Here is a 25,622-nt window from a genome sequence, read left to right on the forward strand (position 1 = left end):
ATACATGTCTGGCGACACTGCATATAATCGGTTGTCTATGGCCATCAGACTAAGGACTCCAGTCGTAGGCCCATCAACACCAGTCTAGTAATCATCGCATAGAGTGAAATCATCACATACGGCTGATAAGAGCACACAGCTCAATAGACGCCCTGACCCTGCGTCCTCGGGTACCGCTAGAACTACAATCCCTACCTCTCAATCATCTTTCCTAATATCATACTAGTCTAGTCTCCAACTAGGGCAGTGTAATCACCTGAATGCTCCACTAGCTACCGACCTCAGGTGTGGACCACTAATGTAATACTATATAATATACATTCTACCCTTAACCCCGGGTTAAGTGGGTAAAAGGGCACTGCCTAACTGGGACTTGACTAACAGTTATACGTGCACGTGGTGCCATGACCTCCATTATTTATTTAACATAATCATCACAATAACAGATATTATAAACAATCATAGAGTCTATCATACATGTGCATTAAGTGATAAATAATGCAAGTAAAAATTGACATGTAATTAAATGCAGATATGAAATGTCATATAAGTTTCACAAGTAAGAAAACGACATGTAATTATTACAGGTAAAAAAAATGACATAAATATGCATTTTTCATAGACTATTATAGAATTCTACTCGACTGAGTTATTTCTGGAATCCGTCTTACTTTCCTAATCAGTCGGCTCTTCTTGATTTTCAAGATCCTTCCCGTACAATAATAGATCTGAGGATCGAGGTGAGGGGGTTTTGGTTGATTGCTGGCGCTCAGGTGACTTGCTGCCCACGACGAGGACTTCGGTGGCTCGGGAGAGAAAAGAGAGGAAGGTAGAACGAGAGGGAGAGGAATTTTGAAGAGTGAAACCAATCTAGAAGGTGAGGGGGGAGGGGTTTAAATAGGGTGAGGCCGAGAGGGCTGCGGAGTGGAGTTAGCTCCACTCCGGTGCACTCCTCTCCCACCTTCCGTAACCAACTGCGAGAGAGGTGGGGAGGAGGAAGAAAGGGTCAGCGCACGCACCAAGCACGTGCGCTGCGGTTAGGGTGCACATGCATGCGCGTGCGCTAACATTTTTTTTTTTTATTAATTAAAAAAAATAGGTGTTACAAACAATCAAGTAGCTGTTTTGCTAGGCGATGGGCGATTTACTATCGATCGATGAGAGACATACCTTTTAGGATTTTTAAAATAAAGAGAGAAAGAAAAGGGTAGGATGATATAGACCTAGCAGTACTCGATGATGTAGAGTGAGAGCGTCCGTGAGCAACAACTCATGATTTCCGTACGGCAATGCAATGATATGGAGCCGAGGGCTCAGATGATAGTATTGATGTCTAATACTAACCTATATGATGGGCTTACGATTGAGGTCCTTAGTTGTGGTGGCGAACAATTGGTCATACTATTCGCCGAGTGATGAGCCAGTGATTCTATTACTACGGTCTACCCTCCCTTGGGGGTATGTGTGTAGTTGGGCATGAGTATTTGATGTGGCCTACGGGTGCCGTTCTGCATAAGCCTAAGTTATAGACTTGATAGTATGAGATGATACATATTATCTAGTGTAGTATTGACATCGCATAAAGCTAAATGTGAGCTTGAGATTAAGAACATGTTAGATTGGATTGGCGCATGGTATGTTACTGTTTGCTACTGCATGTGCATATTAGATGAGCATGATAAGTATGTGGTACTGATGTATTCTATTTGATCATGATGCGCATATTCATATTTAACTATTATTGCATCCTTATTTATACTACTTGTAGACATTAAAAGTAGATAGATACTTGTTAGGCTTTATGATCAGTACCATTTGATGGAATCATTTTCATATTAGTAGATGACCCCGGGCTTATGGAGCTATTAGTCTTCTAATTCTTATCTTTATTTTATTCATGTAAATTAAGCTAGACGGCTTGTAGCTCCTGTGTGGCTTTGACTTATAATTTTTATGAATATGTATTTTGGACTTATTGTGACCTTGGTGTTATGGGCTTCTTTGTCTGTTTTATTTGTAGAAATGTAGATTTTTCACTTGTATATTATATTAAAACATTGACCAGCAAATCACGTGGTAATCACGTGAGTTCTATCCACGTTAGGAGCACATGTTTGGTGACAAGTATTACAACGACCGAGTCCGAGAGATGTGAATTAGGCTGTTTGGCCTTGTCCCTTAGGCCATGCCTAGCAATAGACTTCACGTGCAAGGCTTTTCCTCTGCAATGCCAAGCGCCCTTTCCGAAATGGTGCCTTTTCAAAACCTAATACCATTCATCAATTTCTAGAACAAAATGAGACACCGCTAAGACATCTGAGGTTAGTATCCAACCGATAAAAAGAGCATTAAGGTAGGATAGCTATTCCAATTCCTCCCAGCTCATAAGGAAATGGTGCCTCCAATTACAACACCACATTATACAACGATTGCTGGAACACCTACTCTCTCATCCGAGTGGAGATTTTGTCTTACGAGTCTAGTGCACTTTAAAATTGACATAAGAAACTATGTTTTGAAATCGCTTTCCCGATTAATGATGTCCAAATACGAAATCAATGACCGCATCAATGACTTCTAAAATAAATTTAAAATCACTTAGAAATTGTTAGGTCTAGAAAAGAATTCATATAAAATCACTTTATAATTTTCGTATAATTCGATGATTGAGAATGCGGTCTCATCAAACTCGCAAATTTTTTGAATGATTTTGAAATTTCTATACTTCACCTTAAAAATCACTGATTGAAACTACAATTTCAAAACGCACTTAATTTTGTACATAAGTTTTGTAATGCACTATACCGTTAAAAGTCTGGTATAGCATATACCGTACTTAATTACCTGACGTTTTCTAGTTTTCCAACAGACTACACATTTGGAGATATAGCATATGCCGTATGAAGGATTATGCCGCCTAACACCATTTAAACCCCTACTTATGAAAGATCAAAGATGGTATTCTCACCGAAACCAAAAAAAAAAAAAAAAGCACCAGCACTACATAAAACTATGAGAAATCTGGGATGGCAAAATCTAAATAACCGAGCAAAAGTCCGATTAGAGTGAGAAGCGGAGAGAAAAATGGAAACGGAGGTTGAGATTAGGCATGCTTTCTGCTTACAAGGAGGCACCAAGAGGAAACTGTACAGCTAAATGCTACTGCTACACCAACACATTGGCTCAGCTGCCACAACTGAAGCATATAAGGTGATTTTGTTGACCTATTCAAGAAATTTAGAATAGCGTAGATCTTTCATTATAGAAAAAAGAAAAAGGAATGATGCAATACAAAATTGAGCAAAATTTTTACAATGAGGCACATCATATATGAGCTTCTGATCCTGCTAAACGCTTGGCTAGCGATCGCGCCAAGCTCACACAACCTTTTCATTTTCCTCGACTCTTCCATTTCTTAACAGGAAAAAGTGTGAGTTTAGTACTTGGAATGTAAGTTCTAGCTTCAGTAGGCCGCAACCGGGAGATAGCAAACTGCTGCTCATTGTTTTCCTTGTCATCAGCAAATGGCGTGACCTCAAATGTTCCCCGAGAAAATCCTCTGGCTACCTGAGTTGAGAGCAACCTTAACAAAGTGAGTTCATAATGAAATCATGAAGACACAGCAATGTCTAATATACTTTGTTATGAAATCTATACATGCTTCATAAACTGGAAGTGCAACACTCAGAGCCAAGTATGAATAATCTTCCTTTTACTTATCCAATATGATCCATCAACTAGATGTGTTTTAGAAGATTTACCATGAAATAGAAATTATTAATCTACTTGAAGATGGTTATTTGTGCATGCAGAGGTAATGGACTGTTTGACCAAACTAGCACTTCCAAACTATTTTTTACGCATCTAATACACTTCCAAATTTAAATATAAGAGTTTACTTAGCAACTTTTAAATATTCACATAAATCACTAAACTAGAAAAAGATTTATACTTGGAAAATGTTGTCCAGTTTTGTATTTACATTACGAAGTTAATTACACACATAAAAAAGATTAGCAGCAAACTAAAATAGTCAAAAATTCTAGAGGTAATGGACATAGAACCAGATGTTACCTTTAATATAATCCAAACTTTAAGGGAACTACTCAAGACTGCAAGTTTCGTTCTCTTCCCTGATGTCAAGTGGTTACACATGTAACGGTCCACCCTCAACACAAAGCGTGGCCAAGATTTTGGATTCTCAGGATCTGGTTTCTGGTCTGAGGCAGCCTAATTAAGACAAAAAGAGTATGAATAAAATGAAACCTAAAGCAAAAGGAATAGTCCTATAACTAACAATATAATGAAAAGGTTGTTACATGTTACTTGTTAGTAGCATTATGCAAAATGAAATTGGCAGACTAGTTGAAATGTTGAGGCAATAATTAAGATGCATTAACTTATCAGATTCATATCATGGGAAAGCATCACTAATAAAAAGTGAGATGTTGTAATCTAGATGACCTGGTTGTTCACCAAGGTAGAAGTACAATATAAATCCTATAAATGTGGCATAAATATGTTTATCAAGAAATACATTAATTCCTCTGTTTTAATTATCAAATATAAAATAAAATATACATGTTACTTGTCAAAAGCTTCCTAAACTACAGCCCTCATCTGACAAAAATAACATGAGAATATGAGATAAGAAGCACCGTCATTTTGATCACAACATCTAGTAGCCTCACATCAATGTCAGATCTGGGGCAGGAAAAGTGCTTATTCCATGGTGAATAACCATCAATCTACAGAAATTGAACAGAATTTCTAAAAAAATTCTAAGGCTGTTTCTATCTGAAGTATATTTTGATTCCTGCCAACCAATAGACTATCCCATAACTATCAACTTGGCTAGGCAGATCACATAGCACAGTTGAACAGCGAGCTAGCAGATCTTACCTTCGGAAGATCAAATAATTGGACTTTAGGTAGTAAACCAACATTGGAACCAACTTGACATTAGCAGCACTAATAAGATAGTATGTACAGAAGATAAGGAAATAGGGCTGCGAATTAACTATTCACAAGAAAAGGTGGCTAGGATTTATAAAATATTGGTTCATCTCATTTATAGGATGGATGCATAAAAGTAACCACAGTGGGAAACGCCAACAGTCCAGTTAATGTCAGGAAAAAATACCTCGCCAGCCTGAGCTGAACATAGGCCTCAAGTTCATAATCACTCAACCAAAATAATGCAGTATTCTCATTCTTGGCTTTTGTGAAGCCCTAGAAGATAAGATTGTTCTTCTCTACCCATAGAGAAGACCATGTGATATCTCTATATAGCCTAACCACCTACCCTGCTTCATAATATTGTCCCACATGCTATTACTGGTAGTTAAATAAGAGCAAAGATATTTTCTGACAGTCAATCCAGCTAAATAGAACAATACAGTTGAGCCGACTATAATGTCAGCCAAACTTTTTTTCAAGCAAGTGATAAATAGGCTGGTCATGAGCATTCATCATCCTGCAAAATTAGATACAGGCTTGTCCTTGAGTGAAGACGCAGCTAGTTATTGAAGCTCAAGAATGAATCTTAATGACGATGTCGTAAAAGGTAAGCATAGGGAAAAGCAAAAGAACACTACTCACAAGTAAGCGGCAAATTTCATGTTCAATTTTTGAAAAGGAAGTGTCTAGAGCTTCAACACGCCCAGTAGCATGGCAACAAAAACATGGTTCACTGATCATAAATGAAACACTGGGACGAACCTGCAGACAACATTAAATAGAAATTATCTGTTTACTCTGAATTAATCGGTTCTATAAATTGAAACCACAGGTCATGCAATTCATTGCTGTAAGCTTCAGTTAACTGTTTGTATCCAATCATTTCAATTGCATCATATTTATTTTTTAAAGATTAAGTGAGAAGATAAACAATAGAGTAATAAAAAAAACTAAATGACTAAAAAAAGGGTGCAGATATTCCTTTAAGTCATGAAATAGAAGTCTGCACATGAAGACATCAAGAAGTACATCTGAGGAACGAGATTGACTCTAATACGCATGCATGTAGACCTGTCACACTCAGAGCCTCACATAAGCAATGTAGTTGAATAATTGTGTTGTATGTGCAGATTCAAAAAATTAATAATAAGTCAAGCAGTTCAAACTAAGGTTCCATATAAAGAATGTCAAATATTGATTTTGCGGTCAAATATATCAAGTGAAGAAAGATAAAAGTATATATCTAGCAAAAGTTCATACCCTTTTTCTGGTTATTTCCATCAATCCAAGCTTTGACAACTCAGAAACTCTAACTGTTGATCTGTCTTTCTCAACTGCCTTCTTCATTTCTTCATAGACTCGCCTTCTATTAGCTGGGAACAAGAACTAATGAGAAGATTTTTGTGTTTACTAAGAATAAAGGTGGAGCAGAACATCAAGGTAAAATTATATGAAACACCACATAATAACATAACATGCTAACAAATTTAGATCATAGAACCAAAGCGTCCAAACAGGTTTAAACTTTAGAGTTAAACAAGAGAAGATTCTTCAAGGTAACATTCAGTTTGTAGAAGTTACTAATAAACCAAAAAACCAACCACATGCCCAAAAAATTTGGGATGTGGCCCAGCCTAGGCCCGAAGTGGGTCTGGCTCTACCTAAAACCAAATAAAGCTTGGGTGGAGTCAGGCTGGGAGGTCTAGAGCTCAGCCAAGCCTAAAGCTTGAGCCAATAGGTCTGATCAAAATGACTGAGCTTGCAGGCTCCTCATCTCCTCATTTTCCTCCCTCTTGCTCTCCCTCTCCTCTCATCATACTCCCAAATCAAATTACTACCAGAATGGCTATAGTAGTACCTATCTATCTGAGCATCAGTAGTATGATCGCCAGCCACAACAAATCTCCCATGCCTTAAGCCTCTAGCAATCATTCTTTGGTATGGAGATCTTTCACCATGACGGAGTCCACTTTCAATTTGACTGAAGGTTGCTTCCTCATTCTCCTAAAATTCTCATCCTTTCCTCACCCTCCTCTCTCTCGCAGTCTCGAACCCACCACCACTTCCTCAAGCCCCGCTCCTCCTCCCATAACCAATCTTCCCCTCCTCTTCTTCCTGCTCCCCTCCCCCTTATTGTGTGGTGTAGATTGCACACAGGTTTGGCACTATTAGGCCAACTCAAGCCCACGGTCGGTCTGACAATGATCAGTCTTCGTCATGATCATAATTTGAAGTTTCACCTGAGCTGAAAGAGTAACGACCAAAATTTATTGAAAACTAAGACCAAAACTCATTTATCAAGGACAAAACATGCAATATCATTGATCTTAACCCTTTGGTTTGGATCATTATCACTATCGACTAAAACTAATGCATTTCAAACTTTCAGCCCACATTTTTCATTCTTTCTTGGGGTCAAATCCAAAACCAAAACTAAAATTTTAAACCATGGTATCAAAAAGAAATGCCTTGAACCAACCTGCCCAACCCTAACCCAACGAGACCATATACAATTGCAAGTTCGCAACCCTCCTCATCTAGAGATTGCTTTTTGTGAGGCCTTCCACCACAATGTAAGGCCTCCACAGGCAATCCTAGGCAGTAGAATGTCATGCATCAATATGGAATAGGCCATGCCACAAGCACACAATCGTTGCTCTTTCAGTGTATGTCTTCTTATTGTAATCATCTAGTTGATAACTTGATATAAGTCATTGACACTAGATCTAAAAGCCACATGAATGGGTGGAACTTTAATTCAACAAGTGAACTGATAGATTTAAAACCATTATGAGAAGGAACGATTTACAGGAAATGAACCTTTGAGATACATAACATTAGTAGTTTAGGTGTTATTAACTTATTATAGTAGCAGATGAATAAATTACTTAAGAGTGGTTTGGCACCCACTACAGAAAGAAGGAACCTAGTGAGCTAAAAAATATTTCAAGCGAGTACCAATAAATCTAACATAAAGTCCTTCTGACCTACATCATATGATGCTTAGTTGAAACTGGTCTCAAAATGCACACATGCAGCAATGCCAAGAAAACAATAGAAGGAACAACAGATCCTTATCATCCACTACATTTAAGGAAAACTAAAGGTATCCGTTCCTCTATTTCTAGGAAATAAAGATACTTCCATAGTCTCACCATATTCATATCGAACATGATACTCATTGGAGACTTCCTTTAATTATCTGATTTTTTTAAAATTAAATTAATCTTGTGGGTACTTCTCGGATGATTTTAGATACTGCTTGAACAATTTCTAATTCCTATTAATGAGTCAAATTGAAGGAGACTATTACCTTCCATTTCTTATCAGATTTAGAAGGTTTCTCTTTGTAAAAAGATTTGAGTTCACTTGCTTATTTTATGATCTATATTAGAAAATTATGTTACAATAGTCAATTTCTTTTTATTTATAGATTGAATTTGCTTGTTTGTCTTACATCTTAGTAATATACTACATAATATACTGGACCTCACGAATGGTAGTTCTTTTAATGGATAAATTGGAAATCTCTTCATATAAACTATTAGATGCAATAATAATATACAATTCCTCAATTAAGAAAATGCAAGCACCTATATTCATTAATATATGCATATATTATGACCTACGTATCCTAAGCATATTGTATCCTTAAGATTTGTCATATCAGCATATTTGTATCATATCATATTTGTATTTCATATCAATGCTTCATAAATCTATTTGAATCTATTGTATATCGTTAAAATAATATCATACAAAGAAAATGATGCTACATCTAATTATGACAAAACATATAAAAAGTAGTCCTTCAAGGGCACCATACTTACAATCATCAGCCATATCAATAAAATCTACAACGATGATGCCACCAATGTCTCTTAGGCGCAACTCCCGTGCAATCTAAAGCAAAAGGAAGAAAAATCCATTACATTAGTTTCAGTACATTCAATGTATACAAAAATAAGGTAATTGGACTACGCATTTGACATTTGATCTATATGAAATGCAGTCAAAGGTTTTCGAGTTCTAGCCTTCCACATGGAAGCTTTTTACTGGATCATTGTTAAGAATCAAATGTTGAATAGTAACTTACTAAGAATCTAAACCCACATAACTTCATTTGTTTCTTTCTTTCTTTTTCTTTCTTTTTTCCTCTTTTTTTATTTTTATTTTTAATTTATTTTATTTTATTTTGATTGCAGTTCACACCCAATCCACCAACTCATTAACCATCAACAGGGTTATAGGGTACAAATCTTGTTTGATTTAAAGTTACAAGGGAAGCGCGGACGTTTTGGGTTAATCCTTTACAAAGGTCCACAGGAACAAGACCCAAAACAGCGGACAAGAGAGAACCTAATATTCTAATGCAGTACAGTTGAAAGTTCTCTGCAGATCCTGGCTTTGGAGACCAAGATATTCAATATCACAGTTATTAAATAAGCAAAAGAAATGTATAGATTACTTCCACAAAAATAAAAATCTCATAAAAAGCAATAATTGCAAAGAAAAAGATGACATAATAAACTGACAAATACCTAATAAATAATCCAATAGCTTAACTTTAAGGCACCCCACAAGACAATATAATAATATGGGAAAAAGATTTAGTTATTTAAATTATAAATTTAATGCTAATAGGACAATGATCAAGTCAATGAGAATGGAAGGATATAATGGATTTCCAATAGAAACCACAGCCAAAAATTGTGTAGAAGTAAGCACAATGCAGGTAAAGGATAAGTAGCCAACCAAGAAAAATTTAGTGGTTGAGGATGCTCGAAGCATCTATTAGAATAAATAGAAGACAAAGTGAAGAAAAGCTAGTAATAGAAGATAATATTCCAAAGGAGAAAAAGGAAATGGAGAATGGAATAATTTGCATAATCCTACAGTAATTTCTATAGTCAATAAATCAAAAAAGCATCTTTATCTCAAAGAGGATTTTTCAGTATCCTATAATCATGAGAATAGGAGCTCAATAGAAAAGCAAATGTTGTTCCTAGAGTGAGAGAGAGAGAGAGAGAGGGAGAGAAAGATAGGGAAGGAGAGGAATAAGAGGACCAGTATTTCAACTTTTTGCCCTTTTATGTGTGTAATCATTTGCTCATGCAACAAGAACATTGGAAAGTACAATTTCCTCAATGTTGACCCCACATAACTAATGTACCAAAATAACATTTATGAGGACTAAGTATTTCTAACATGGGTAAATAACTTAAGAAACTATTGCCCTCCATCTTAAATTAAGTGTCATCCTGTGGCCAAACACTAACCAATTATCAGTCTATCACTATCAAAGTATCAAATTATCAATCTAACTTCAAATTAACACACCATTCAAAACAATGCATACTGACATCGAGATTTTTCATCCTACATAAAACAGTCTAAATGGTGAAAAAGGGCATCAACTAATCAAAGGATGGTTGTGCTGATAGAATATCAGCAACTAATTTGGAGTTTACAAATCATAGGTTTAAGTATCAGCTGATCCCAATCCATATCGTCGAAATAGATCGGCCGATATGGCTGATTTAGTCTATCCCTGCTCTGAATTACCTGAAATGGAAGGCCGATATAGCAAATATGGCCAATACATATTATTTTTTCAAGCAGCCGATCCCGATTCTGAAACCAATACTTAGAACCTTGATACAAATGATATATCTAGCTCAACTTTACAAGATCTATTGTTTGCAAGGACCTTTTTGTATAGATCTAACATTTTGGTGTTACATCGATGAAAAATACTCTTAAAAATGTAGGAATCAAAGGAAAATTTTATTTCTACAAAATTCTCCAAATAAAAAAATCAAAATTAATATGTCAATTTCATTCAAATTGGGTCAAAATTGGTATGAGAATATATTAGATTAACTCCATATGAGTTAATTTGAACCCAAATTATATAATTTTTAGCTAAAATTTCAGCATGATAAGATTTTCCACATATTTCAAAAAATCCAAAATTAGTATATCAAATTCATTCAAATTGAGTTGAAATTGATATAGGAACATGTTTGATTAATTATATTCAACTCAGTATTGGTTTTAATTATTAAACTATTATCAATTAATAAATGTATTCAATCATATTATGCAAAACTCCAAATATCAAAATCGAAATCAAGATCAAGATCGGGATTGACTATCCAAAAAAATGATAAGTATCAGCCATAACAGCCGCCTGTATCGATTTATATTTTCAAATAATTTTTAAAATATACAAAAAATCTAAAATTTTCAAAAACTAATAATATTAAGATATAAATATAAATTATTCATATATAAATCTAAAAATAAAAAAATAAATATTATTTTCTTAATTTTTATCTCTTTCAACCATTCACACTCTCTCTCCCTTTCATACAAATAAAAAAAAAATCCTTACTCTCTCCCTCACTAACTCTCTCACTTATTAATTTTCTCTCTCACTAACTCTCTCCCTCCCACTAACTCTCTCTCATATTAACTCTCCCACTACCACTCCCTCCCTCACTGATTCCTCTCTATCTCTCATTAACTCTCTATCCCTTTCTCCCTCGCCGACTCCCTTCTCTCAATCTCTCCCTCTCAGATTCTCTCTCCTCTCTCTCTTCCACTAACTCTCCCTCTCCTTCACTGACTCCCTTCTCTCTCGGTCTCTCCCTCTCTGATTCTTCTCCAGTGATGCTTCTCTGATGAGCTCTTTTATCTCTCACTCTCCTCTCTCTTTTTCTCTTTTTTTTTCTTACTCTCCTCCCTCTTTTTCTCCCTTTCTCTCTCCCAATTTCAGTCGGTTTCGGCTGATACGGCCAATACTAGGCCAAAACCAATCATCGGCCCTGGATTGGGATCGGCCATCAAATCCGTTTCAATCAATCCCACTCAGGATTAACCCAAACTTGGAACCATGATATTATGGGTTGAATAATAAATTAATATATCAAATTCATTAAAATTGGGTCGAAATTGATATAAGAACATGTTTGATTAACTATATTCAACTAGGTATTGGTTTTAATTATTAAAATATTATCAATTAATGAATTATAATCAATTAATGAATGTTTCAAACATACTATGTGATGAATAATGTTTCAACTTCACTATTGCTATATCTTTAATAAAATAGGTCATTTACAAAAATAATCTAAAGATAAAAAGACTAATGTAGGCTATCATACATATATTCAAACCAAAAACTAAGAATTGCCTTATCGAAGACAAAATATCTCTAAATACCCTAAAAAATTATGAGAGGTGTGCTAAAAGCATGCTAATGCGTGCCGGTGGTATACAAGGGCATGCCAACCGCAAATCAACATAACATATGTCTTCGGCATGCCCATCCTTAAGTATTAATTAATAGTAGAGTGATCAATGGAAGCATAGAGCAAGGATTAAGTCCTACCCCAGCAAACCCAACTATTTGGGTTGGCTATATAAATGCTTCTCTTCCTTTCATCTCTATCCAGTTAAGAGTTAGGATGAAAAGAATCACTTTTATATATTTTTCTTACTAATTCAACATATTCTTCTTGGAGACAAGAACGACAAGGTTGAGGATTCCCTCAAGCTTTACAAGCAAATTTTGGGTAATGGATATTATTGAGCCAATAAGAAGAAAAAAAAAGTTTCACTCTTCAGGAATTACTTAAGTGTCTACGAGGACCGAGGACCACTAATTGTATGTTTATGATGCATTGTAAAGGAAGATAATGGTGCAAAAACTGTAGTCAGGACAGGAAAAAAGGCAACTAATTATAGCCTAGGGCCATAGGTTATTGCAAATTTAACTTTAGGCAAGTGGACAGAAAATAGGGGAGAAATAAACCTAAAGAAAAGACACTTATTACAGAGGACAGCAGGCAATCATGTCTGAAAATCAAATTTTAGCCTCTAATTAAGATTAGTATGAACTTGCTTTGGTAACACTATAATGCATTTAGTTTTAAGATATATAAGAGATTCCCATGCTGTTTAATCAGTAATTGGCAATATATGTCACTTTCAACAAAATAAACTAATAAACATCTCTTGAGCAAAGGTCAACGTGCCAACCAAACGGAAAGTAGAAGTTAGAGAAGAAAGAGAAGAGAAATAGAGGAGATCTAGGAGGGATTTAAGATTTTCTTTTCCTTCAAATCCCATCAAAAGGTAAAATTTTCTTTCGTTCTTCTAAGTATTTCCTCTGTTTTATGTTTTCGACACTAATTTGTGGTGTACATCTATCATTTGCAAGAGTCATTTGCTAGATCTATAAAAGTAATCTTTAAATATATAATTTTTAGGAAAACAAAATCTGATTTCCCCCAATTTTTGCCCAAAATTTCAAAAAAATGCAAAATTAATATGTCAAAATTCATTCAAATTAGGCCAAAAATGGTCTAAGAATATATTAGTATTGAGTCGATTTGAATACAAATGTCACAAGTTTTAGCTAAAATTTCAGCATAATAAGAAATTATTTGCAAAATAAGTTAATTATGCATTGAGTCATATTTTTCTCCTTGACTATTGTTATATCTTCAATATAATATGTTATTTACAACATTATTTACGGATAAAAGACTTTAGTGTAGGTTTTAAATTATACATGTTAGAAGCGTGTCGATGGGCATGCGTAAAGTGTATTCGGCACGGCATGTGCCACTGGCATGACAATTCTTACTTCTAAGAAGCAATATCATCAATGTTAACAAGTAAAAGAGAAAAATAAATGTGATACCAGTTCAGTATCACATCGTAAATTATTTCAATGACCTCACTAATTGTTGAGCTGATAATGTATGTTTCTATAGAGTAGATGCTATGTAAGTATTTGTCTTTCCATTTCTATTCTCAACTTCAAATGGTTCTGAAATTAAGTAGAAAATAGTGAAACAAATCAAACCACAAAGGTAAAGTAACAATTTGTAGTTCCCGAAACCAAAAACAAAATCAAGAGTAGATCATCTTGAAAGTGAACACAATCTGAGCCCTCTCAGCCATCTAGCAATTTACTTGAGTTAATATTAAGCTGTTATCCACTAAGACTATCAAATTCATGTTACTTCTAACTTATGACTTACAATCACTTCTATTTATAACATTGATCGACTCAAAAATATATATTTATTTTCAAAAATAGGAACAGAAAATATGTGAATGTGTACCAACAGTTCCAATGTTCTAGTATTGAGGTGTATGGAATGTAAGTTCCTCTCTTGTGTGCTTAATTGCATATAAATGGCACTAATGCTGCTATTACATCTCTCTTATTCGTCAAGCTACAAATCAAGTAGAAGAGGAAGGCATGAAGAAATAGTACAAAAGAAGTGGTTGCCAAGACTTTGAACATACTTGTTTCACAGCTGCAAGATTAACATCCAGAACAGCATTCTCTTGGGATGTTCCTTGCCCTAGCATACTGTGGCCACCATTTACATCAATTGAAACTAATGCCTCAGTCTGTTCTATCACCAAAGAACCTCCATTTGATAGTGGAACCCTAGAATAAGCAAATATAAATTTAATGACAATTAAATGGAACTGCATCTGCAGACATTGTATATATGAGGTGTAAGAATTAGCCAAAAGAAAGAGCATTCAAGTGCACGACAGCACAAGACTCCCGCCTCAGCAGGGTCTGGTAAGAGAAAACATATGCAGTGTTCCCCTCATTTTCTGAAGAGGTTCCATAAACCTGTGACCTGTTGGACACAAGGGGCAACCCTTAATGTCACAACAAATGACACCCTCACCAATAATTTTCAAAAAATGATTTGGACTAGTAGAAATAAAACAATTCACAAGTAGGTAAGTGCAAATTTTATGTAGCATGTCCCTGTCTCTGTGCAGATTACCAGCAGCTATCTCAGATCTAGTCCATTTAAGTTCAGTATCTTAAGAAGTGTGCCTTTATGTGACATTCAGTATGCAAATCTCAATGCTGTCTTTTCCTTTTCCTGTATCAATAATTTCTTCAACCCCCTCCGACCTTCACAGAAGCAACAATAACAGAAGAAAAGGATATCCAAGGGACAGAACCCCACATACATTTTGGTGACTTATTTCTTTGTTTAGCAGGTGAAAAGACATAACTTTATCAAAGCAGGTAAACAGATTCACTATCCACAAGTACAAGAACTCAATCATATGCTAAACTATTATCCATGATAAGAGAATTCTAGCAGAACATTCTGAACAGGTTTCTTATAGCATAAGGAGTAAGTTCATAAGTTTTATATACCACTAAAGGGTGGCAAATACTATTAAAAAATTATACTCCATAGCTGTTGAACTTCATGGAATCAGTGACTACCATTACAAAGATATTCTCAATCTTGAGATTACAACTCAACAACTATCTAAACAGCTACTTATCTTAAAAGAATAATGCATAGATCTTACCTTTTACTAAGAATACTATTTATCTCTTCCTCAATGTTGTATTCATCAAATATAGGAGTTCTTTTGTCATACAGTTCAACCCTTTGACACAGGTCAGGCGCAATTTCTTGGAGATAGCTGGTAACCTGAAGACACAGACACAAGAGAAATCTATTATGTAACAGTTAGAAAAAAGGTAGTGATTACAATATTAAATTTTCAATTATGTTATCTTATCATCATAAAATATGCTCTGAAGTTTCAGATAGCCTATGTAAGTAACATGAACAACATGATTTCATGGCTTAATTAAAATCTGATACAGTTAGTCTCCCTTGAGCTAATCCATATGTTCATGTTATATAGTTGCATCAATTATCAGAATGAGGGGAAAGAAAGAATAGCTGTTATATTCCTTACTTCATGATAAGTTCGAGGAGAATCAACAACCATACTTTTGACCTGAGGTAAAGAAAACAACTCATTTAGACAGAGATTCTGCAAAAGTGTCATAACCATTTAACTGACAACGGAAGACAGAAAATAAATGCAAATGATAGGAGATAATTAACCTTATCATTAAAATAATCTTGTGCAACAGATAGGGTCTGGCCCATAGCCCTGTGCAACATAATTGGGACAGCACCTTCTACCCCCTCTTCAGCAGCTAGCGCAGCAGATTTTGCATGTTCAATAATGCCTTTCCAGGTAGAAAGTAAGCCATCCAGGTCTTTCTGCAATTCCTCCAAAGAATGACCAGCAGCAACTGTTCGTACAGTTAAACCAAAACCTGAGGGCTGCAGTGTTTTAGCTATAACCTTCAACCGTGTGCGCTCTGCACCCGTAATCTTCTTTGAGACTCCAATTCTGTTGCACCGTGCTATCAATATCTGCAAAATTACAAAGAAGTCCTCACTGATTTTCACAAAAGGGCACCACTTTCAACTTTTAAAAGCAAAGTACTTCTGACAACAAACTATATTTGACATTTCAGAACAACATAAGAGAATGAATGAAGAGATAAGCCAGTTTATGCTAGTACAAATAGTTTGTCAATGGAGGATAAAATTAACTGAATTATGGTTCCAAAATATAAGAAATTGTGGATCATAAAAACAATAATACAATGAATACAACTTTCAATTTCTGTTCTAGTGAACTTAAAACTAATTGTTTTGTACCTGAATTTATCTCTATAAGGTTATGAATAAATTTCTGATTGTATTTTCTACAGAATATAATGACTTATCATTTGATACATAATCTGCAGGCAACATGTTATTTTAAGTGCAGCTTCCTTAAAATTTTGTTTCTTTGCACTGCACACTTAAATTTAAGCTGCTCAAATATCACTCTTATAGATGTCAAAATAAACACATTTGACAAGGTTCCAGTTTTCTTGCTCCTGAGAGAAATTCAGGCTGGCTATATCAGGAAACAAAATTTCACCATGTTGTTTGGTACAGAATCCAGCATTGTCAAGGGAAGTTCATCATATAATGGGAATACACCAGCAAAAAGAAAGAACTCAAAGGCTTGGATATAAGGTGACATGAGAGATGCATGACAGAATATATCCAAATACTTAACCACAAGCCATAAGAGATCAAGGTACAGCAAAAACCATACATACCCAGAATCTACTTCTTAGATTTGGATAAGGACTCAGAGCTGGACCTTTTGTCCCCAACCCTTCTTTAACTACTTGAACAATTACTTTTGTGCCTTTACGAACATGAGACCACTTGCTTTCATTTGTATGTCTTGTAGAATCGGAGACTTTTTCATTTATATCTTGTTGAGTCAGCCCTTCCTTCTCAGATACATTAAAGCTTTCTTCTTCTAATGACATGATATCTTCCCCTTCTTCATCTTCCATATTATGATCATCGTTTACTTCAAAGTTCCTTTCAAAATGAGCCTCAACATCAGCAAAACCAGTTGTTCCATTATTCAACTGAGCATGACCAACTGGCCCGTCTTCATCTTCAAGGTACTCAATGTCCCCATTTATGAACTCTGATGAGTCATCATGCTGATCTACTTTCAATAACTCGTCAATTGCATCATCATCATCGTATGAAGGCAGCTCATGTTGATTGACATTGAACTGCTCTTTTTGGTCACCATTTGAAGAACCATTGACAGATCCAAGTTCATCTTTGATCTCCTCATCAAATGGAAGATATACAAAGGGTTCCCTATTATGCTTTATGTCCATAAGGGAAGGCCGTGAAATCCCAATGTCTACAAATGCTCCACCCATATGAGGAACAAGCTTTGTAACCACACCCAAGTATATGCTATCACACTGCACATTATTTTTAACAGGTTCCAGAAGTAGCTCAACGAGTCTCCCATCTTCCAACACTGCAATCCTTTGCATGGTACAGACAGAGGAGTTAATTAGTATGATCGTAGAAGCAGGCTCCTCGTCATAGGCAACTTTGTCCTCATCCTTGGACGTTAATTTCTCTGTACCATCTAAATTGCCAACAATATCCATTTTGCGCTCTTCATCTTGATCAATCGTTTCATCAAGCCCATCAGAACTCAGGATTGGAAAAAGAATAGATCGAAATAGCCAGGGTTCCTCAACTGGCTGATTTTTTTCAGCAAATCCTTCTTCTGAATTACTAGCACTTACTTCTACAGTTTCCAAATCTTCAAAATTCTCCTCAAGTTGATTGACTGGGGAATTCTTCTGCCGTAATGAAACACCATTATGACTTTTTAGTATCACATGTTCACCTGTCAATGCACTGGAAGCATTTAAGTGTTCAGCACCTTGGAAAGATCTTAAATGATGCATGATTACACCAGTATGTTATACTACCTGCATAAGAAGGTTGACGAATTCCATGCTTAAGGTAATCCACAGAATAGCATGTGCCCATCATCCATGATTCCCAAGATGGTGTTGGAAACGTGTTTACTCTGACCTTCATCCAAGAATCTCTGACTATCACCACCTCATTTTCTCTGCTGACAAAAGGTATTGATAGGGAGTATTCAGGCCCTGGCCTCCAAGTAAGACCAGCAGAGGAATGTTTCTTATGTTTTATGAAATAATTATATTTGAAATGAATCCCATGAGGTACCTGCTAGTGCATCAAAAGCTTAAGCTAAGATAAAAGATATTCCAGAAGCATCTGAAGTCCATAATTATGTGGATGACCTATGACTATCATAACTTAACCAGAAAGCAAGAAAGTCCTAACTTTGTTATCAAATATTGTTAACAATGAAAAAGAAGCTTGTGTAGCATTACAATGAAGATTCTGCAGCCACTTATTTGTAAATTACATGTGATGGTAGTGTCTATGAATAATTATCAGTTCCACATTGTGAAAGCAATTAAGCAAACAAAGGAGCTACCAGATGCATTAAGACAAAAAGATCTGAAGGTAGCTTTCAAACAGAGGAATTATGACACATTGATGCATAACAAGGGCTTGGAAAATTACTAGGAAACAGTTATTTCACATGTTATTTAAGTGATTAACTGTGAAATTTAGATTAGCAATTAGCAAGTGGTAAGCATGACTTTTTTCAGGATTCTGGAAGACAGACAGAAAGATATGGGCTCGATATAGAGGGACTGAAGTTGCTTAAAAAATATCTAAACAAAGAAGTTATATACCACTATCGCAAATCAAGAAAATGCTCAATCTTATAATTACGCATTCATCAGGTTCAAAAATTCAAATATCAGAATTGCTAATAATATTTTACAGTATAAAAAGACATGGAAAGACCAATTCAATTCTACAAAACAATATAGATTTCAACCTTTGACAGCTAGATTCTGTTCTGAGAATAATTATCCCATCCAAAAGAACTCCATTAATGGAGAATTACTTGCAGACTTCTTCATTGCAGAAATGACAACTCTTTAGGGCTTTTGATGCTTTAGAAGTAAATTCCAATTTTGCAGTAAAATTGTATGATCGCCAACAATCATACAAGTAAGATGAATATTGTTTACAAGCAATGAACCAACACAGTTATCATTCTACAGAATCATTTTTGCATGCTTATGGTTAAGTAAACCTTAAATAATACCAAAAGACCTTGTTGCATCATATATTCATATATCAGCCAGGTAATGACTAATGACCAAGTAGCAATAGTCATTTTGCATATTGACTTGTTTTGGTAGATCTAACTGATTAGCTTAGCTAACTGTAAAACAGTTTAAAACAAGGTACAGATAAGCCAATATGAATGGTACAAATTAGAAGGATCCAACAACTAGAGTAACAGTGTTTTCAGCATTACAGTTCTTAACATGATTCTCAGAAAAATAGAATATATATATATATATACATACATATATAGTTATATACTAAACGGATTTTATCTATTGTTGTAAATTGTAATGAATAATCTATGATAGAAAGTTCCATTTAACAGGAAAGAATACATTCTCTCTCAAAATCTATGTTGGACTACCTTTAATTCTGCCTCCCATAAATTAGTGCTTTCACTGGATGGAGACAAGAGAACAGCCATCTCTGGTTCCCAGCAGCCTAAGGTAACTGGATCCCCTGTAATGAAGATGAGATTACCATCCAGAATATCAGCTTCTATGGTCCAAAGTACCTTACACAATCCTCTACAGGTTATGGCAGAGTCACCTGAAAGAAACATAATGGGTGAGAATAGTTCTCAAGAATAGTAGAACCATATTAATTGCTAATGTAACCGCTGAATCAAAAACAAATGACTTATAGTATGAGATTATGAGGTTGCCTTGTGGGTATTATCTACTAATCAAAGAGATTTGGTCTATGATTACCAAAATCAGAAGCAGTGAGAGCGTTGAGTGAGATAGCAGGGAAATTCTTAGGACATATAGAAGAGAAGCCCAGAAAAATCTTTTATATATATAAGGCTTACTTACAGAAAACAAAATATAAGGATTTGAAGTTTAAAACCAATAACATATTCCTACTTGATCAAATATATGGATCATCACAACAAAAAGTGACTTAGTAAGGAAATATTATAAGTTTAGAACAAACAAAGATCATAAAGTAGAATGGCAGTATTTCTCCAGATAAAATAATATAATAAAAATTAGTTAAGCAAACTTAATCAAACAAGTTGTTGAAGGAAGAAAGCATACCATCTCTTGTGGACATCAGTGGTAACATAGAAGCATGACTGTGAATTCTTAGATGAAATGTGGTCTTGGGATCATTCTGTATTTGAACTGAATGCCAGATATTTCTGCATAACAAGGTCTCAAAATTCTTAGTTATTGGCACTAACTGTTAAGGTCGAGATCTGCAATGCTATTTAGTATTTACATGCCTCATGCAAAGTCCCAAAATATAACTTAGCAACAAAGAATGTTTACATGCTTCACTATCAGGGAATATTTCATCAAACTCTCTTGTTTCAGCTACAAAAAAGAAGCCTTAAAAGCTTGATAATAATAAATAGATATATCTTTTGCTCAACTACATTGCACAGTATACAAACATGTACTAGAATGTAAAAGCTTAAAAAACTACCATTCTCCAACAACTTAAGCTTTTAAAGTAATCAATGAGCTATCATGACAAGGAGAAATCCCACTTTCTTCAGGAAATAAAAGGCAACATTTTCTATTACATTATCAATTCTTATATATTATCATCCCATTTGTAGATTAATTCAAGAACACGCATAAAACAATTAAATGTGAAAAATGCAGAAAAGAAAAGCTCGCTCGCAATAAAAGTTCTATATGGCAAATCTAATTCGTACATATTATCCAATGGATACATGTTATCTGACCAGACATATGAATTTAACTCAAGATGACTGAACCGTGTAGAAAAACACAAAGAAGAAAACTAGCAAACTACTATACAAGTACCATGCCAGACATCATTTAGAAGAGAAGAAATCGGTCAAAACAATTAAGTTATGAAAAATGGGATCAGTCCAATTAAGAGTATTTTCGTTCCCCAACTCAACTACACACAGACTAACACTTCCCAATACGTCTAAAAGAGTAACTTCCGCAGTACAAAAAAAATCTCAAAATTTATTTTTTTTCATCGACTAAATTCAGATAAACCCCACAAGGAACAATTTTGGTCAGATGAAAAGTAACAAACTTGCAAAAAGATTCAAACTTGACGTTGCAAACAAACTTACGGGGATAAAACCCTCCTGAAAAGATCAAATCGAGAGGTTCCGAAGACCCCTCGTGGCAACCCGAGAGGAGAGAGATGGGAGGCTTCGCATAGCTCCATGGAGCCACTTCTTCGAGAGCCAACAAGGCTAGAGAGAGAAAAATGATGAGGGGCGAGAGAAACCATGGAGAAGGGGCAGAATATGGAGGAAAGAGATGGGCATCACTGGGAAGTTTGAAAGCAATCGAGAGATAGGAAGAATGGGGAGCAGCCTACCGATCTTCTTTTGAGGAGCCGGAGGTATTGGAAGCGATGGGGATAAGGAAATAGTGGCATTTTGGTCATTTTAAGTTCGCTGAGGAGTGAGGAGTGAGGAGGAGGGCTTTTTACGTTTCGGTTACGTTCTTTTCCCGTTCAAGCTTCTAATAAGGGAGATGAAAGGATTTTGAGAAAGGGTTAAGTAATTATTAACCATAGATAGCTAATGAAGAGTACGCAATAACGTATCGATTGAATAAAATCTATGTATATTACGGGTTTATTATAGATTGAATAAAATCTAGCTAAATGTTAACTAGAAATGTATAAGAGACAATATAGTTTGTAAGCAAACTAACATAACTCAGGATTGCAGATTATAAGTGTGAATGTATAACCATATATTTTATAAATAAAATTTATGTTAATTCTCATATATATATGAATAGATAGTTTATATATATAACCCAATGGAAAGGATAAGCAAAACTAGTATAATTCCTATATTTTTAGTAATACATAAACCTACTTAAATAATAGATCAAAACAAATAATCAATTGTGGTATTCCTGTGTTGACACCCCTATCTTGTGATCAGATTTAGGAGATTAGATATTCCCAATGGTAGATATGATTTTATGTCGAAGATGGAAGCAAGAAATCAATAAAGTAAGAATGTGATGAGTAGTCTTACCCCCCTAAATATTTTTTCTAAATTAGGATATATTAGCTTTGGTCCTGTTCCTTTTTAGAAGGAATAGTAGATAAGGCATATATCTCAAATTTATATAATTATTACATATATGCATCTTGTTCCAGTATAATTGCTGATAGTATATAGAAATGATTAAAGATAAAGTATATTATTTATCTCATTCGTTGAGTTGATTTCGAACATATGTATACTGATGATATGAAATAATTGGAGAGACTGCATGACATCATATTTTCGTTGACTCTTCTATCATTTTAATTCTTGAAATGCATGACCAATTAAAGTGCTAGATAATTGCACGATGGCTTATTACAACGAAAATTATATTGATAGGATAGTTGATAGAATGTAAGAATATTTGAGTTATATATTATATCAATCATTATATGCTTTACATATCAGTTATATGTTATATCAATAGTTATATGCAAATGGTAGCTTGAATGAATTTGAGTTTAATCAAATTATTCTTTTTTTTCTTTTTCTTTTATCGTTTTAGATTATATTTATTTTTTTAGGAGTAGATCATAGTCGTAAAAGTATTTCGATCTTTCAAACCCTAGCCATCTTCCTCCACCAACAAACACCCTACTTTACAGTTGTCCACCACCCTCTAACGACCACTATAACATCAAATAATTATCAATTTGTCCTATTTTGACATTGATCCACTATTTTAAACATAACTTTCCATCCGGATCTTTGATTGACTTCATTCCAAAGCCATTAGATCTAAGACTTTTGAGGAAACTACTCACAAAATCTCAGAATCATCCTACAAATAGATCATTCCATATCTGGTTCGTAATATTAGTATCAGAGCCTATGTTCCTTGGACGATGGTTAACATGCGATCCAAGATGAACGAGAATGGATCAACCATGGGGGACCAGGAACTCATCTTTGTTTTGTGGGGGTTTCTCCGACACCATCACAACCAGCAGCAATCGTCGACGATGAGCCACCCACGTAGGCAAAGGCATTAATAGAGTCTATCAACTCATTGAAAGAATCATTGAAGGAGATCCAAACCCCATCGAGGACTCAATTCAGACCTTGATGCCCACCATAATTGAAACACTCCCCACGGCAAGCAAGATTTAAATCGAGAGAAGGGGAGGTGCCAGCCCAAAATTGTATCTCAACCCCTCCTTCGGCCGTGGTGGAGGCCTCCTACCACCTAGATCATCCCCACAACTGCTGCAGCGTTGAAGCAGCCGCCAGTAGTGATCACAAGGTCATCTTCCCCACCTGTAGTGGGAGCTAGGGCTAAAAACCCTAGCTTCCCACCGACAACGATTCAACCCCCACCGACTCTAAACTCCATGTCCAACACCTTCCTCGGACCACCCGCACTTAAGACGTGGCCTCCATTCGCGCCAACAACCATCGAAAGACCATTAACGACAGTGGTTATTATTACAGCAAACCGGCAGCTAATGACCATGGGTCCAGCATTTCCACGACCACCGGCGACCACGACTGGCTTCCACAAGCCGATTACCGGCTAGTGGTGGTCACCGCAACTACCATCGACCATTGGGTGGCTGAACCCTTGCAGTAGGGCTATGTGTCCCTTCCATAGCTGTAAGGGATCGGTGGACTTGCCGACGATGCGCCATGGCCATCGCTGCACCAGCTCGAGCCCAAACTCTAGTTCGACATTCCACTATCGCTCGCTGCCGCGTAGACCTACCAAATGGCGACTATCACCAGCCACCTATCCTGCCCAACTACCACTGAGGCTACAATGACCTATGGCTACACCCCTAGGCCAAAATCCAATTTTAGCCCTAGGGTTAGGGCTAGGTTAAAGGCATGAAGGTGATGAAGTGCACAATTTTTTAGGAAAGCTAGATTTTTATAAACCGGTTCGACCACCTCATACGAACTAGTTTGGAACCTATGAACATGACCCTAAGCATGAGTACGAGCTCAATGATGAATAGTGGAATGACCCGGTGGGTTCGTACCATCAGACTAAGCCAAACTCACGTGTAGCCCAAGTGTGACATCAACCGGACCCATGAGCCCATATCCCACATGACTAACCTTAACCACGATGTCACTTGGCTCGTGACGACGGGTCATATTTTGGGATCCAAGCTCGGACCGTCAAGCTTGATTTTCTAAAATTCTCTAAAGGAGACCCGCTAGACTGGATGTAATACCCAAACCCTAAACACGTGCATGGCACAAGCTCATATGGCACATGCAAGGCACCTAGCAACTTGGTTAGTTGCCGATAATCAAGTAAATATATATTAACACCATAATTTTGTCCATAATATCTAAACTAAGAATAACTCATGTTTGACTATCAACAACATACAGATAACCCTAATAGAGCCCCACACAGGCCATAACACATCATCAAAAGCACATCACTATTATATATACACAACAGTGGTATATAAATAATACAACAAGTACAAAGTCACCTATTAATAGAAAAGACAAAGATAAAGACACATTTTGAAATGTCAACTAATATATCATATAATATAACATATCTAGTATATAATACTAACCACACTCTACTCTTCAATCGTTAGCAAGATCTCTACGGGAGTATACTACTCGACTTGCTCACTTGGGTTTTTTAAAAAAGGAGAAACAAAACGAGTCATGAGCTAAAGGCTCATTGAATGGACCTTATCCCGAATCAGTGATGCCAAATAGAGAGTAAATCATATACTTTATAATATGAATTATATAGAAGCATCGAGCTATAAATGAGCATATAAGCATGTTCTCGATAATCTCAAATATATAGTAGATATAATGTTATAACTAATCGAGAACACAATTCTCGACAATATATAAATAAGCATCTATGTCATACTATCATCGTATCACTCTCAAATATAACACATATGATGCATGACAATATCAAATGCAACTGTATATAAAACATGATAACTACTCGATAATTATATATATATAGATATATAAATGTATATCAAATGATAATAGAATCATTTACAATTCGCAATATCACAATCATCACCAACATCTTGATATAACATCATCATATTAGACCACCATACACGGTCAATAACTAGTACCCGTTCTCGTCATCCTACTCGAAGGCCTAAAGCATACCTTATCATCCACAAATGTATCTCATAATCATACCCCACCATCTGCTAGGGGTATCAACATTCATCCAAATTGGACACCCTTCTAGTTGATAAAAA

At 35.6% G+C, this 25,622-nt stretch overlaps 1 protein-coding gene across 5 annotated transcripts; it reads right to left on the reverse strand.

Moving 5' to 3' along the window:
* Nucleotides 1–3,178: 3,178 nt before the first annotated feature.
* LOC140766823 (ribonuclease E/G-like protein, chloroplastic) lies at nt 3,179–21,792 on the reverse strand. 5 transcript variants are annotated; one of them, XM_073106481.1, is made up of 14 exons: nt 21,472–21,787; nt 20,450–20,553; nt 19,774–19,958; nt 18,155–18,419; nt 16,952–18,069; nt 15,891–16,208; nt 15,739–15,780; nt 15,340–15,464; nt 14,290–14,437; nt 8,790–8,862; nt 6,220–6,332; nt 5,602–5,721; nt 4,075–4,230; nt 3,179–3,567 (listed from the first exon to the last, which is right to left on the reverse strand). In XM_073106481.1, the coding sequence occupies exons 1-14, from the start codon at nt 21,633–21,635 to the stop codon at nt 3,391–3,393; spliced, it is 3,108 nt and encodes a 1,035-aa protein (XP_072962582.1). In that variant the 5' UTR covers nt 21,636–21,787; the 3' UTR covers nt 3,179–3,390. The 5 variants fall into 5 exon arrangements, with proteins under 5 accessions (XP_072962582.1, XP_072962581.1, XP_072962584.1 ...); XM_073106480.1 differs by having other exon boundaries at nt 18,155–18,422; XM_073106483.1 differs by lacking the exons at nt 20,450–20,553; nt 21,472–21,787 and having other exon boundaries at nt 18,155–18,300; nt 19,774–19,913.
* Between the last annotated feature and the right edge of the window lie 3,830 nt (nt 21,793–25,622).

Source organism: Typha angustifolia, chromosome 9 (genome assembly GCF_048772165.1).
Source record: "Typha angustifolia cultivar Huaian chromosome 9, ASM4877216v1, whole genome shotgun sequence".
In the NCBI taxonomy this organism is placed as follows: domain Eukaryota; kingdom Viridiplantae; phylum Streptophyta; class Magnoliopsida; order Poales; family Typhaceae; genus Typha; species Typha angustifolia.